The following is a 17,037-nucleotide window of genomic DNA, read 5'->3' as shown; positions in this document are numbered from 1 at the left end:
TATTTAGCATAAAATTCATGCCTTTCATGCTTTATAAACTGGGATCACAACCTCACAAGCAACTATATAATTTCTATATTGAATAAGAGAATGAGCTAATCAAAAATTCAACACTTTAATACCTTTTTTAGTCTCCATGAATTTTTCATAACTATCTGGAAAATCATCTTCTGCCTTAGATTTTTCCACTGGTGCAACAACTGTTTTTCCTTCCTCCTCATCATCTTCATTAAACCACATTTCTTCATCCTCTTCCAACGCCTTTGCATCTCTGCGAAATCTGTTACTACGTAATATAGATGGTACACTGTAAGAAATATATCACAGGTATTGAGTAACGACTTAAAATTCCTGACCAGTTTAAATGAGAATAAATACGTATAACCAACAGGAGATGAAATAATTTTAACTGAGTATAACTTATAACCAGTTGTGAAAGAATATGTAACCAGAGAACACTCCAAGGATGTCTGTACACTAACCTAAAAATTTATCTTGAGTTAAGATATGGAACAGTAATTTTTTACATAAAGGATTCAGACAGGGAGAACAGCCTACCCTCCTATACAACCCTGTATGTTCTAATGATAGAAAGGAAATTCCTGGGTAAATTTCGTATGTAAGATCAAACTACATATGGCTTTGGACATAATTTTATAGATTATAAATGTAATATACTTAAAAAATACCTGTTCAGTTTCTGATTTTGTCTGTCTTTTTCTTGCTCATATTTAGTCTTCAATCCTTTGAATGTCTGAACATATTCAATCGATTCAAGTGCTTTATAAAAGTTTTCAACTATATGTGCAGTAAGAGACTTGATATCTTCCTGTATAAGCACAAAATTTATATTTCAAATACAATACTTGCTAGAAGAAAAACTTAAAAAAATTTTTTTTATAGTTCCAAAGCTGATCGAAAAAAAGGTTTTTCAAATCACCTTCCAAAAATAAACGTCCTAGTTTCTTTATACATGAGCCAGGACTCCAAAGAAAACTTGGGAAAAAAAGGAAGCAATTCCCTGAAGCCCTTCTGGGAGACTATACAGAACATTTGAAACATAAATGTATTTACTTTATATCACCTATTTATTTTTTCTATTTACATAATAGTACTTTACAACTTAAAATAAGCACTTTCACATATAATTTCACTTGACTCTCATAACAATTCTATGAAATGGGCTTTATTATCCCTATTTTACAAACAGGGAAAATTGAGGCTATAAGAGACTAGATGGCCTGATCAAGAGTGCACACCTAGATAGAAGGCAGATTTTGAAATTATATTTTCAAAAAACACTGAAAGATATTAATGACTCCTTGTTTACCTATCAAAGCAAGATAGTCTTACTAAAAAATAAACAGATTCCTCCAACTATATCACATACACATAGCTGATAAAACAACCTGACTTCCTCCTGTGTATTTCCAGTTCTCTAGACCAACAGTAATAAATTCTAAATTCTTAATGAATGATTTTAAGCGATCAATGCAGATCCATGGTGAAAAGCAGGCTCATTATTAAAAACAGGTTGTGATCTAGGACTAAAGTATACATATTGTTTCTTTAAAAATAAACCGTAATCTGGACTTTTAGGATTTTTAAGTCTTTAAACTAGTTCCCCTGAATATGTCAATCAAAAAATATGCAAAGGAGAAAAATTAGAACCCAAGGTAAAATGGTTGTTATATATTGAAAGGAAAAAAAAGCTAAGTCTTGGGATTCAAAGTTTATCTATCAACCACTCAAAATTATTTTCAGAAAAACAAAATCAATCATAGGAATAGGGATGGCGTTATGAACCCTACACTTCACTTGATCTGTATCTCAACAAAAATTTTAAAGGGAAAAAATATAAAAATTAATTTCTAATTCACAGAACAGTGCACTGTGAACCTGGGTTCAGAAAGTAGGTGAGCTAATTAACTATTTTCCCTTTTTTCTAAGGCTAGTACTTCTATCTTCTTCATCCTTTTTGCAAACTATACTCATAGCAAATGACTACTCTAAGAAAATCTGCCAAATAATGTTGACATGAGAATAGTGTGTCATCAGTTCAAATTTGACTTGAAAGAAATAAAAGTAATTTCTAGCTTTGATTTTCTTTTTTCAAGTTCTTTCTGATCATGTGGCCATGTCCGCTAGTAGAATCATTTCAGTGTGTGGGACAGGGTAAATTTACTGTACCAGTTCTTCAGTTTTCATCTTATCCCTGCTATTCACACAGAGCTTTCTCTAGATCTTTTACGACAATTATCTCGTTGCCTGAGACTGAGCTGCACCGTATCTTCAAGCCCTGACTGTGCTCCTAAACAAAAGAATGCATTTGAATAGGTCAGCTAATCACTTTGGGTGTCTCAAGCCCTCATCAATAAAATAAGGCAGTTGGAATAGTTCACCTAACAGTCTCTTCAACTTTAAATTCCATCATAACATCCTTCCTTTTATGCATCTTGTATCAATGTCTACCAAGGGAATTATTTTCAACTTTTCTATTCATTTTTATCACTACCCTTACAACAGATCACAGAGATCATATGAATGGCATGTCAGAGTGAAACGTCCACATATGCTAAATATCCCGAGTCATTTAGCAAAAAAATAATAAAAAAAAAGGAACTGAGAATATAAACATGATTTAAAATACTATGATGAATTTCACAATGTAAAATATTAACATCACTAAACATATATTTTTACTAAGAATCTTTTAATATAAACTTACCACTCTTATAAATTCAAATAACTCAATAACAGCTGAATTCAATAGATTGTACCGAGTTCCATTATCCAGAAGAGCATTTACAACTGGCTCAAAAAGATTTCCCTTGGTGATGTAACGATTGTAAAATTCATCTTTAAGGCCAATTATTCGCCTCATAAAACGAAGAGCACCTAATTAAAAAAAGATAAAGCGAGTAAGTGGATAATCTTACTAATATTAATTATTGTACAGGAATTTCTACATAAAGAAACATATATGTTCATCTAAAGTAAAAAGCAAAACTGCATTAAGAATAACTGGGTTTTGAGAAAAACAGAATTAAGGAAAGACCACTCAGAACTTGGAAAACTTACATAGGGAGCTAACAAAATTCCAACAACTGGTAGGCAGAGAGCTACAAGGCAGAGAGATTAGAAAATACACAAAACCCGCACAATACAAATGCTGGCACTACTTAGAGCAGTGCTGGTGGACATGAGACAATATAGTGAAGACAGCTTAGAATCAGCAGGGGCTGTCATTAGGAAAGGGACAAGAATGGTGCAACCTACCAAGAGCCAAGACTTCCTTAACTCTTTGGGGGACAGCGGGGAGAAGGGGGTGGGGGAAGCTTTTGAAGTAGGTGCTTCTTTTAAATTTTCTGAAAATACAGCCGAAAGTGCTCCTGTTACCTGTATACAGGAGAGCTAAGGGGTTGCTTTACTTTTCTGGTGAAGGCTATTCCAGTTTTCTTTGCCTTGGGAAAATCATCTGTGAAACAACACTACCTCCAGATTATAATAACCTGTTTAACCTTTGGTAAACATGTACTATGGCAGATCAGACTGTATTTGTAAAAGAGTGACAGAGTAATAAGCAAGCAGTATAATTTGGCTCTTCACATTTTAGAATACTGAAATGAAAATTTCCCTTTAACTAGTCTTTTCCCTGGTTAAATAAAGCTAAACAAATTTAGCAATATTACTAAAACTTTGATGAAACACAAACTAATTTTAATCCCTTATTTTTAATGTTTATCTTTTAACTTATAACCTCTCTCCTAGGTAGCTTAATTTATTCTATAGATACCACTAAGCCACATCCTTTAAAACACAAAGCTTCTGATTTTCTTAGTCTCATTACAAACCCTTGTTCACAGATGGAAGTTACTAAAAGAAGAAGTTGTGTCTATCGAAAGAGGTTCTAAATATTATCTGAAAATAAAACAGAAATAGGACATATAAGGTATGAATGTGTGATCACTGTAACACTTGAAACAGGTGTGGACAAAAGTGTTAGACTTAAAACATCACCTCTTTTTTATAGTAGGGTAAGAACTAGTTTATTCAGGATTAAAAAGATTGAAGTACTGGCAAAGACCTAAGAAAATAGGCAATTTCATATGTTGCTGGTGAATGAACATGCACACAAAGCTATAGTTAAAACAGCATGTTTATAATAATTGAAATCTTAAAGGAATATAAACATTTCAATACTGGATATTCATTCAGTTATGATCAGTTCAGTTCAGCTCAGTTGCTCAGTCGTGTCTGACTCTTTGCAACCCTCCCTGTCCATCACCAACTCCAGGAGTTCACTCAAACTCACGTCCATCAAGTCGGTGATGCCATCCAGCCATCTCATCCTCTGTTGTCCCCTTCTCCTCCTGCCCCCAATCCCTCCCAGCATCAGAGTCTGTTCCAATGAGTCAACTCTTCGCATGAGGTGGCCAGAGTACTGGAGTTTCAGCTTTAGCATCATTCCTTCCAAAGAACACCCAGGGCTGATCTTTAGAATGGACTGGTTATCCATTTAAATAGGACCAATAAGCAGTCATTTCAGAAGGGACTATTTATAGAAAGCCATACAGGAAAATTTAGCATGAGAACATCAATTCTTTCAAAATATAAAGGTTTAATTTAAATCTAATCAGGATGAACTGGATAAAGTTATTTTTATGTTGCTGTGGAAGAACAAATGTCTAAGAATCAAGAAAATTATGAAAAAGAAAACAGACGTGCTAGGCAGATATTAAACTTTATACCAGAGATACTATAATGACAAAATAAACATTCTCATTCATTTTATCTTGTGAAATAAAAGGACAGATGATTCAGACATAAGACAAATGTATACGGTAACTTCTTATGTATCGAAAGTATTTCGAAAGTATTTTAATTCAGTAAGGAAAATATAATTTATTTAATAAGGTATTAGTACAATTGGTTATCCATCCAGAGAAAAGCTAGGGGACTTCCCTGGTGGCTCAGATGGTAAAGGATCTTCCTGCAAGGCAGGAGACATGGGTTCAATCCCTGGGTTGGAAAGATTTCCTGGAGAAGGAAATGGCAACTCCTTCTAGTATTTTTGCCTGGAAAATCCCATGAATAGAGAAGCCTGGTGGACTACCATCCAGGGGTTGCAAAGAGTTGGACACAACTGAGCAGGTGTGCAGGAGACTCTGATTTGATCCCTGATGGGGAAGATTCCATGTGCCCTGGAGCAACTAAGCCTGTGTGCCACAACTATGGAGCCTGTGCTCCAGAGCCCTGGAACTGAAGCTACTGAGCTCATCTGTCACAACTACTGAAGTCTGCGGGTCCTAGAGCCCATGTTCCCAATAAGAGAAGCCACTGCAACGAGAAGCCTGCACAAGGCAACTAGAGAGTAGCTGCCACTCCTTGCAATTAGAGAAAAGCCCCTGCAACAATGAAGACCCAGCACAGCCAAAAAAAACCAAAAAACCTCAAATTATTAAAAAACAAAACAAAACAAAACTCCACACTCCCAGTGCAGGGTACTATCCCTGGCCAAGGAACTAAGATCCCACATACTAAAAAGGCCTGGCAAAAAAAACCAACAACAAAAAACAACAAAAAACGTATCAGAAGAAAATCAAGGAGTATATTTGCATAAACTTAGGACATAGAAGACTTTAAGCAAGACAAAAAAACCCATAAAGACATATTTGTCACCATGAAGAATTTTATAGCAATTATATGGAAAACATGCCACAGTCAAGGTAAAGACAAATGAGACGGGATATTCTGTTCCCCAAGATGTGATAAATTGCCAATATCTCTAATATATAAAAGCTCTAAGAAAAAGATATTACGCAATTCAGAGCAGATAAAATACAAAAGCACTAAAATGTGAAAAGATGGTATCAAGGAAAATATAAATTAAAACACAAACAGAATACATTTTCCATCATCATCTGGATAACATTTAAAAAAGCAGCCATATTGAGTGCTGTTCAATGAGTGCATTTTTCATGTCAGGTGCCTCAGCCTTTAGAGAAAGTAATCTGGAGGCTATAATGTTAAATTAAAATTGAAAAAGGATATATTAAAAATATAGTAACATTTTGCCCCGGCAATAGCAATACTGAGGATCTACCTTACGGAAATAAACCAGTAAAGATTTATGTACTAGGCTAATTACTACAATTATTATTTGGAATGGCAAAATACCCAAACAATTTTGTAATCCATATAGTGGAGAATGGTAGAATAAGTTGTGGAAGAGCCACTTTATGAAGTGTTACTCAGCTATGTTTAGGAAAAATATTAGTTCATGCCATATCCAATGAGCTAGAGTAACATGAAGGGGCTGAGATATGTGTTAGCATGATCATGTTTCTATAAAAATAAAACATGAAAACCTATACATGTGTGAATGTTTATGTAAATTTGCACAGGTATGGAAAAAGGAATGGAAAAGAAGTAGTGCAGGCAGTTAACACTGGCTTTATTAAAGCCTTAAAAATTAAGGTTGTAGTAGGGAGATCATGGAAAAAGCAAGAGTTCCAGAAAACCATCTATTTCTGCTTGATTGACTATGCCAAAGCCTTTGTGTGGATTACAATAAACAGTGGAAAATTCTGAAAGAGACAGGAATACCAGACCACCTGACCTGCCTCTTGAGAAATCTGTATGCAGGTCAGGAAGCAACAGTTAGAACTGGACATGAAACAACAGACTGGTTCCAAATAGGAAAAGGAGTACGTCAAGGCTGTATATTGTCACCCTGCTTATTTAACTTCTATGCAGAGTACATCATGAGAAACGCTGGACTGGAAGAAACACATGCTGGAATCAAGATTGCTGGGAGAAATATCAATAACCTCAGATATGCAGATGACACCACCCTTATGGCAGAAAGTAAAGAGGAACTAAAAAGCCTCTTGATGAAAGTGAAAGAGGAGAGTGAAAAAGTTGGCTTAAAGCTCAACATTCAGAAAACGAAGATCATGGCATCCAGTCCCATCACTTCATCGGAAATAGATGGGGAAACAGTGGAAACAGCGTCAGACTTTGTTTTTTGGGGCTCCAAAATCACTGCAGACGGTGACTGCAGCCATGAAATTAAAAGACGCTTACTCCTTGGAAGGAAAGTTATGACCAAGCTAGACAGCATATTCAAAAGCAGAGACATTACTTTGCCAACAAAGGTCCATCTAGTCAAGGCTATGGTTTTTCCAGTAGTCATGTATGGATGTGAGAGTTGGACTGTGAAGAAGGCTGTGTGCCGAAGAATTGATGCTTTTGAACTGTGGTGTTGGAGAAGACTCTTGCAAGTCCTTTGGACTGCAAGGAGATCCAACCAGTCCATTCTGAAGGAGATCAGCCCTGGGATTTCTTTGGAGGGAATGATGCTAAAGCTGAAGCTCCAGTACTTTGGCCACCTCATGCGAAGAGCTGACTCACTGGCAAAGACCCTGATGCTGGGAGGGTTTGAGGGCAGGAGGAGAAGGGGACAACAGAGGATGAGATGGCTGGATGGCATCACTGACTCGAGGGACGTGAGTCTGAGTGAACTCCGGGAGTTGGTGATGGACAGGGAGGCCTGGCATGCTGCGATTCATGGGGTCGCAAAGAGTCGGACACGACTGAGCGACCAAACTGAACTGAACTGAGGGAGATTAACCTCTTCTCTATACAGTAAATGTTTACATTTTAACTATGATTTTCATGCTCAGAAAAAAATCCACAAAACTCTTATTTCGAGAGCTGCTCTATCTGCAGGTGAAATTATGAGGAAGAAAAGGAGTGTGCCAAAAATCCACTTTTGAGCAAACATCAGCATTAAAGTTTGATTTTTATTGGTCCAAGTAGTCTACTGAAGGGCTAACCATAACTTAATTTTACAAGTTTAAATAGCCTGAGTTACAGAAATACATATCAAGGCCCATATCTCAAAAACAAGAGTCACTACTAAATGACAGTTTGATGAAACAGATGTAAAAGATGGCAGGAGAGGTTCTGTTAGTGATATCACTGCACATGGTATTATATCACAACTGAATCTAAATGTGAGCAATATGTGGGTGGGAGAAGCACTATGACCTGTTCCTCTTGTCCTTTAAATAAAAGACTAAAACAATTAAAAATATTGTTTCATAAGACATTTTACAAGAATGTTCATTAAAACTGTTACTTACACAAGGCCAGGAAAGTGTGCTTTGAATTCATCAAGACCAAGACTCTTCTTAGCAAGTCCTTGTTCATAATATAGTTTTTTATGTGATATGTGTGATGTTCCACACAAAATGTGAGTAGTTCTAAAATTAAGGCAAGCAGCTGTGCTGTTTGATAATTATCTGCAAAGAAAATCATTGTATGAAAATATACACTGCAACACATCTAGACAAAGAGAATACTAAGTATAAATCCTTTATTTTAGAAGAAAAGTAAAACTGTTTTCTCCTAATTTTTGTATCAATTAAAGAAGCTACAGATTTTTATTTTTTCATTAGGTAGACTCTCCAGAAGCATTAGTAGTTTTATCTACTAAATACTTTCTAAGGCTCTAATATAAAATATTTAAGTATGTTAAATAAAAGTCTACAAACATGATAATAAGACCCTCATTGCACTGAGATTTTCTTAGTAATGATTTTGTAATATGTGCTATCATTATTAACATTAATGGGTCTATAAAAGGATCTACCCCATAGTAAAGAGGAAATATCCTAAACTTTTTGCCTAAAATGGTGCAACACAAATTTCTCAAGAAAAATTAATATGCTTTCTTTACAGACATCTTTAAGAAAAGGACATTTCTGACTGTTTGAATATCAAGTGAAAAATATTATATCAAGATTTTAAGACAATAATCTTTTTAACATCAAATCATGATATTGATGAAAGGCCTACTAAAATATTCCAGCTTTTTCTTCCTCAAGAGGCTTTTGTTTACATACTCATGGAATGATTTATAATTGCTTCTTGAATATCAAGATTGAATATATAGGTAATTACCCATACCTACTGTAAATATTTTAAGCAAGAAAACATTATTACCATTAAAAACAATTCTCTTTAATTTCTCAATTCCCAAATTTTATTTACAAAAGATTTTGCAACAGCAATCTGTAGTGTTAAAATTAAATGTCTTGTTTTCACTTTCCCAAATTAGGATGTGAAATCACTCACTATGTATCTAATAATTCAACCCCTGAATTCCTTTCTTATTTGAAACTGGCTTCCCTAGAACTCTGATGAGCCTGGTAGAAAAGACAGGATGCTTAGGTACACACAGCATATTTTCCGTATTACCAGGTCAATACCTGATACATATGTTCCAAGTAGAAATAACAGTGCTTATACTCAGATTCATGAGCCATCTATGTATGCAAAGACTGTTATGAAGACTACTTCCTAACTATTTGCCTGAGTTTACTGTATTTAAAAAATAAGAAGGAACTAATCCTCAACTTTTAGAGGTCTTCTAAAAAAAAAAATGCAGGACATAAGGTCTAAATTTACAGAAAAAAAACAACAAAGTTTCAAATGTATTTTCCATCTTTGATATTAGAGTTGAATTTTTTTCTTTAAAAAAAAATCTAGTTTTGGATTTTGGGGCGAAAATAAACCTTTCCTAGTTTTGTGTAAGTACATTATATTCTGAATAGGAAAAAACTTATAATTTCTATTAGTTCATAAAATAAGAATGTATACTTACCAGGACAAATTGTGCTGCTTTTGTTAGATCCAACTATATTATCTAATAAAAATAATTAAAATCAGTGACTTTAGTAATAATACCTCACACTTCCTTAGGACTTTACAACATACAAAGCACATCTTTGATCATAACCTCATTTTACCAGCATAATAACCATTAAGAATTAGGAGCTTCAGTCAAATATTATACCTCTATCCGCAATTTTTTTAGAGACTTGGGTGCGGATGAACAATTATTAAAAGATGGTATCAAATGTTCTGATATGATAACACAAATTTTAACAATTAGTCACTTATGCTTTGAATTAAAAAAAATTAAGAATATTGAAAGTTTCAATTCCTAGGCTCACATCTTAGAGCATATTTATGTAAGGAAACATAATAATGTACACCAGAGCATTGTCTGTAACAGCAGAAAGCTAGAAACAAGTTACTGTGAAAAAATAACACCACATTATACATGTCACAGTAATATAAAAAACAGGGGTGAAAAACTCCAAATTCAGCATTTCTTGAGGGATGGGGATGGGGTAAAATGAGAATGCATAAGAAACTATGTATAATTTATTTTTTAAAAATGGAAAAAGCACAAGTCAGTACTGACAAAGCCAATGGGAAATACATATCTGTGATGCTATTATCTAAATATTTCTGTATGCTGGAAATGTTTTACTTTAAAATAAAAGCTAAAAATGCATTTAATTTATATAAATGGAAACTTTCTGCAAGAAAACATTGTGATATGCTTTTTTTATCTATTCAATTTTATATTTTTGAGAACTAATCAGTTGACAGATCAAAATTCAATTATTTTGACTGCTAATTAGTATTCCACCATACAAATATGCTACATTTTCATCTCCTATAGTGAACAATGCAACAACATTCTTATATCTGTCATGCATATGCATAAATGCCCCCTGAGATATAAATTCAAAAATGGAGCTGATAGTATTATCTAGGGTGTACAATTTTTATTAGTTTAACAAACATTTTAACTGACTTCCTCTTAACTGATTTAACAGATAAACCATTATTTTCTGAGCTTACGCCCCCCAACATTTCTCATTTTATCAGTTGAGCTGTATACTTCTCAAAGAGTCAGTTCTTTAGCTAGTTATATTTGGCACATGATCACATAATTTAAACACTGCAGACTGATTAAATGTCACAGAACTGTAATATCTATGGCTAGGTTAAATACAGCAGAACTCAACTTAGATGCACAAAATTATGAATACTTAAACACTTAAAGGGAAAGTACTTAAAACCACAGCAGAATTCTACAATCAGATTGCTTAAAAAAATGTTTCAGTTTTTACTCTACTTTAATAAACTGAAACCAGAAATTATAGCTGATAAATTATATGTAAGAATGCAATATGGAAATACAATTGAAGAAAAGAAAGTGAAAGTGACAATGTTAGTTGCTCAGTTGTGTCCAACTCTTTGCAACCCCTTGGACTGTAGCCTGCCAGTCTCCTCTGTCCACAGAATTCTCCAAGCAAGAATACTGGAATAGGTAGCCACTCCTTTCTCCAGGGTATTTTCCCAACCTAGGGACTGAACCCAGTTCTCCTGCACTGCAGGCAGATTCTTTACTGTCTGAGCCACCACAATGAAAGAAAACCCATGTACAAAAAAAAAAAGACTTCCCAGGAGCTCAAATGGTAAAGAATCTGCCTGCAATATAGGAGCCCAGAGTTTGATCCCTGGGTTGGGAAGTTCCTCTGGAGAAGGGAATGGCAATCCACTCCAGTATTCTTGCCTGGAGAATTCCATGGACAGATAAACCTGGTGGGCTACAGTCTGTGGGGTAGCAAAGAGTTGGATACGACTGAGTGACTAACATACACGCACATGCACACACACACAGAAAGAAAAAAACAAAAACAAAAAAGGACTTGACCCCATTCGAACTAGCACTAAGAGTCAGCATGTAAAGTAAATGTTTAGTTTATTTTAAAAAATTATTATTCTCTGCTTTAACCAACTTAATTAAACTTCTGATCCTTATGTTCTGAAATTAAAGCATTTTTTACTGTATTGCCAACTCTAAAATGATGGTTCCCTTGGATTTTCTAATGTAGGCAATATACTCTCCATACTTACTCTGATATTAACTCTTAAGAACTTTGGGAACAAGCTTCTCTTGCTAAGTGTTTACATTTCTCTTCCTCAAGGTGTAATACTTTCTGCCACATTTTGTATACACTTCTCTACCACAGACACTCTAAAACATGGGAAACCATGATTTTGTATTGCAGGCTAAAATTTTAAGTAATAATTTCCCTGTCATAAAAAGCATCAAGTAAAGAGCCTGTTAGCTTTAATTCTTATCTTGATCTTTTAAAACAGAAATCATAAGCAGGTAAGTAAGAGGCCCTACCCTTTTCACGTCTGTCTTCTGAAGTATTGGTCAAAAGTGGTGCTGTGAGGACATGCATACAATGGTTGTAGAAGAAATTTAGAAATTCACTTTTTTCAGTTTTCTGAAATATACAGAATTAAAATAAAAACTTTATTATCTTTATAATTAATAGAACATCTTCAAGAATTAGCAGTGCAAGTCATATACAAATAAGAGATACTTTAGGATACTGTGAAAGACTCAACAAAATTATATTCACCTTAATCTTACTTCTGAAGAACTGACAAACCTATTTCATATTACTTATTTAATGAAAAAAAGGTTTCTCCAGGGAAAATTATTCAAAATATTTTTTTTCATGAGTATGATTTGAAATGCAACGAAAATCTATCAACAGAGAAAGCAATGGCAACCCACTTCAGTACTCTTGTCTGGAAAATCCCATGGACGGAGGAGCCTGGTAGGCTGCAGTCCACGGGGTCACAAAGAGTCGGACATGACCATGGGGTCACAAAGAGTCGGACATGACTGCGCGACTTCACTTTCACTTTTCACTTTCATGCATTGGAGAAGGAAATGGCAACCCACTCCAGTGTTCTTGCCTGGAGAATCCCAGGGATGGCAGAGCCTGGTGGGCTGCCGTCTATGGTGTCACACAGAGTTGGACACGAATGAAGCGACTTAGCGGCAGGAAGAACAACTTAACTGCTTAAAATTTGATTTCACAATGTATCCAAATTTGAACAAATACCAAGTTTATTTAGAAATGGTATAGATTTTAGATATTTTAAAAATAGTTTTAAGAATTTGTTACTTGGAAATTTGGAAAATAGTGCCTTTTGGTTTTTTGATCATTATTTTTTATATAATTGGCTCTATAAACTTGTAATGATTTGAAAATAAACTTTTTCTCTAAATTTGAGGGAATTCTATAAAGGAGAAATATTCAAGCATTTGGAGATAACCACTAATAATATTTTGTGATATTTCCTTAAGTCATTTTTTGGTAATCACTCCTTTCACCATGCAATTAACATAATCTGATACATACTGTTTCTTTCTTATTGTAATAAAAAACATATAGAAGTTACCATCTTAACCATTTTTAAGTTTACATATAGTTCAGTAGTGTTAATTATATTCACATTGCTGTTTTAATTTTTAAGATGCTAACATCAGAGCCCAAAAAACAAAAATAGAAGTGCTAGCATTTTACCAAGATTTTAGCAGATTACAATCTTGTATTTTGCAGCAAAAATAACTGCTAGAGGAGTATTACCACTACTTGAATACTGAGTGTACAAATGCTTGAATGCTTTTCAAAATGGTACAAATTTTCAAAATTTAAATATTTACATATAATTTATCTATTTATACATAGTATATATAAAATCATCTAAAACTGACTAGACCAAAATGAGAGTAATTTCTTACATTAGTTGTAGCCAGCATGTTCTCTGGATCAATTAGAGTACGAAGAAGTCCCATTAACTGAACAGCACCTCCTAGCTCAGGATCAGTGTCACAGATCATTTGTTCAATTACTACATTAATAAGAAGGATATCCTGAAAAGAAAACAGATTTCTATGAGACCTGGTTTGGATATAAGACAAACAGACCAGTTGAAACGACAAAATCAGAATCATACAGGAAGGAAAAAAAAAGAATGGATGAAGTTATTTAAACTTTTTAATCCTCTTGTCTTCAAAGTTCTATAAACATATTAGAGTAAAAAGAAACCCATCAAAATAAAAATCAGAGCGCATAATAGCTTACAATATCATCAATATAGGCAACAGAAAGCAAAATCATTTACCAGCAATTCTTATTCGCTAATGTATTCTCAATCTCGATAACAAAAAAAACACTGAGAAAATATATGAAACTACAACTGGTAATACAGTAGACACCAGACAATGAAAGACACTAAGAGATGGGTAACAAATGAGATGAGCCCTATGATATATGTTAGGTATTATTATCAGTATTAATTACTGGATTCTGCAAACTAAGTAAAAATCAACTTCTAAAAAAACTGGCATTAACCATGTGGCTAGAGATTATGTTGTGGAGAGTAGCATGGAATAGCAAAATGGTCTTATCCCAGAAGTACACTCACCTCAGCAAACAATTAAAATTAGTCTACCTATAATGCATGACTAAACCCACTTCAAAGTAACAATGTGCTGAGACAATGAACAAATAATTCCTAATATAATGAACAATTTAACATTCATCAGTGAGCTAAAAGCATTACCAGTGTTATAAGCTAGTTGTCTGTAAAACGGGCTTCCCTCGTGGCTCAGCGGGTGAAGAATCCGCCTGCAATGTGGAAGATCTGGGTTCCATCCCTGGGTTGGGAAGATACCTTGGAGAAGGGAAAGGCTACCCAATCCAGTATTCTGGCCTACAGAATTCCATGGACTATATTAGTCAGTCCATGGGGTTGCAAAGAGTTGGACACAACTGAGTGACTTTTCACTTTCACTGTCTGTTAAACAGGCTTCATTTTCTTAGCAAACTTGATGAACAGGAGGAACAGCTAAATTAAAGGACCAAGCCTCTAACGGCAGCACAGCTAATAACTAGCTAGGTAAGTGGCCGTATTTTAACTCTTCCATGCTGTTTTCTCCAATGGAACTAAAATTCAGCAGTCATTAAAGTCAGACCACTCTCAAAATTCAAGCCAGCATTTCTAACTGCATGGTAAAGTTCTTTTCTGGTTAAAACAAATCTAATTTTCCTTGATCTGCTTCTCCAACAATGGCATTTATCACACTAGAAAACTCAAGATCAAGCAACTTTTAGCAAAATAATGGAGATTTAAAACAAACAACAGGAAAATCACTTCTTTGGATGTCACACTATGACTTGATCTGAAAATAGGCCATTAAAGAGTAACCACAGTGACATTATTCCAGTGCTAGGTCACCAAAATCTACTCTTGAGAATACTCTCTTAAATTTGTAGTCTTAGGAGAGGCCTAGTAACTCCTATCCCATTAATGTTGCTTTACTACCATGGTCTCTGAGTTTTACTTCTCTTTATATTATCAGAGAAGCTTTGCAATTAGAAACTTCAATTCAGAACCAGCTTCCAAATGCCACCACTATTTACTTGCAATATTCCAGAGTCTAAGTCAGGGGTCATTAAACTACCAAACTACCTGACTGGTTGTTCACTTTGTAAATAGCTTTACAATAAAACATTTACTGGAACACAGCCACACCTATTCATTTTCAAACCATTTATAGATGGTTCATACTAAAAAGGAAGAGTTGAGTAGCTGCGATAGAGCCTAAAGGACCCACCAAGTCTTATTTACCTTTTGGCCCTTTAAGAAAAGTCTGCCACCCTTCATCTAAATAGCATGAGTGAGATTAGTTACAGCTTCTGGGAGATGCTTCAAAGCCTTGGTATAACAGTTTCTAAATCAAGTTTTAGAGAAACAATACTTCTGTTGGTTTTATCACATTCCCATGTCATAGTATTCTTAGAAATACATACTTTTGTTTTTAAAGTACATTTAAGTGGGTTTAAGATTTTTTCAATTCTTAAATAATTAGCCACAGAGGAAAATAATTAGCAACAGAAGGAAAGTTCTGGGTATCTACACATGGAATTAGGTATTATCCAGATAATCGGCTGGCCTCCCTGTTTTCTGATTGGGAAACAAAGAACATACTTTATTCCACTGCTTCCAAGGTTTCTTAAAAACTTTTTAACTTCTAGATGCTAAGATATATTTTATCATCCACAACTTTATACAGTCACTGTTAGTCAAGTGGCAACCATGACAAACTTACATGACAGATTTGCACTGACACTTTCTGATAAGATCAAGAAAATATTAGAATCTGTGCAGAATCTGTGTATAGATATAATGACTATAGTAAAAATGTTAACATTTCCTTGTATCTTAACACATTTTAATCCTGTAATCCATGTTGCTAAAACCAAACCTTTTCTATAGTACTAGAAAGAAAAGTTTGAATGTTGTACGTTTATTTTGAGAGAGCACTAAAACATTAACTGCACACTGAATACAGAGGTAAGTTATTTCTTCAGTGTTACCACCAATTTAATATAGAATTCAGCATGTAGACTCCTTAATTCTGGAAATTAAAGAAAAAATAATTTAGCTTCATTTGTGGGCTAACTTATTTTGATGTAAACAGAAATTTTAAACTGGAAAATTGTTAGACCTCAGAAAATTCAGGGAAATCAGACTGAAGACTGTGACTACAAGAAAAAGAGAAATTAAAAAGGGACTTTTCAATGTTAAAAATGAGTAACTGCTTCCCCATGCCTCATGCATCAGTTAAATGTAAACAAGGAAATATCTCTAATGAAAACATAAATAAAAGATTTAAGTTAAGAATTCTAAGTTACTAGGTTTTTAGAGATTTTATGATGAATGCTCATAATCCCATGCATCACTGAGGATGAAGTAACAGATGTGTTTGTTTCAAAGTTACCTTTTATAAAAATGACACTAAGATGGTATCAACAGTGACATGGTAAATCGATTAACAAACTAAGTATTTCTTTAGTCAGCTTTAGCATCATTTAAACTTTAAAATATACTTAATACAAAATATTTCTTCTATTTCTTTCCTACTACCTGAACAACAGCATTAGTCCTGATTCTAAAAACTGCCTTAAAAAAACTGGAAATATCTAACAAAAATAGAATGCAAAAATCTAAACAGACATTAAGAAATTAAAAATAACGCATAAAAAACTATAGTTTAATTTAACAGTAACAAAAACATAAAAGAATCAAATTAGAATTGGGAATCTAGACGTTCTTTAAGAAGAAACATTATTAAATTTTAGTTATTTTCTACTTAACACTAACATATATTTAATATAAAGGTACTTCATTATGAACATATGTTCATTTTGTCTTTAAAACAGTTTAAGGGGAAAGTTTGGCATTTTTGTAGTGGAAAACACAACACTGGTTTCATTATTAAATGTTCATCCT

At 34.1% G+C, this 17,037-nt stretch overlaps 1 protein-coding gene across 2 annotated transcripts in view; it reads right to left on the bottom strand.

Annotated features, from left to right (window-relative positions):
• The window catches only part of PPP4R3B (protein phosphatase 4 regulatory subunit 3B), a 53,557-nt gene that overhangs the window by 10,115 nt on the left and 26,405 nt on the right, over positions 1-17,037 (bottom strand). Inside the window, exons 8-14 of one of the 2 annotated variants that reach the window (XM_069583275.1) lie at positions 13,481-13,612; positions 12,065-12,167; positions 9,674-9,715; positions 8,151-8,309; positions 2,729-2,898; positions 690-829; positions 123-307 (exon numbers count right to left, since the gene is read on the bottom strand). In XM_069583275.1, coding sequence (XP_069439376.1) covers positions 123-307; positions 690-829; positions 2,729-2,898; positions 8,151-8,309; positions 9,674-9,715; positions 12,065-12,167; positions 13,481-13,612 — 931 coding nt within the window. The remainder of the gene's footprint in view (positions 1-122; positions 308-689; positions 830-2,728; positions 2,899-8,150; positions 8,310-9,673; positions 9,716-12,064; positions 12,168-13,480; positions 13,613-17,037) is intronic. The other variant, XM_069583276.1, reaches the window with a different exon arrangement.

This window comes from Ovis canadensis, chromosome 3 (assembly GCF_042477335.2).
Source record: "Ovis canadensis isolate MfBH-ARS-UI-01 breed Bighorn chromosome 3, ARS-UI_OviCan_v2, whole genome shotgun sequence".
NCBI classification, from domain to species: Eukaryota; Metazoa; Chordata; class Mammalia; order Artiodactyla; family Bovidae; genus Ovis; species Ovis canadensis.
Note: the sequence above shows the minus strand (reverse complement) of the source record. Positions and strands in the feature narration are given on the sequence as shown.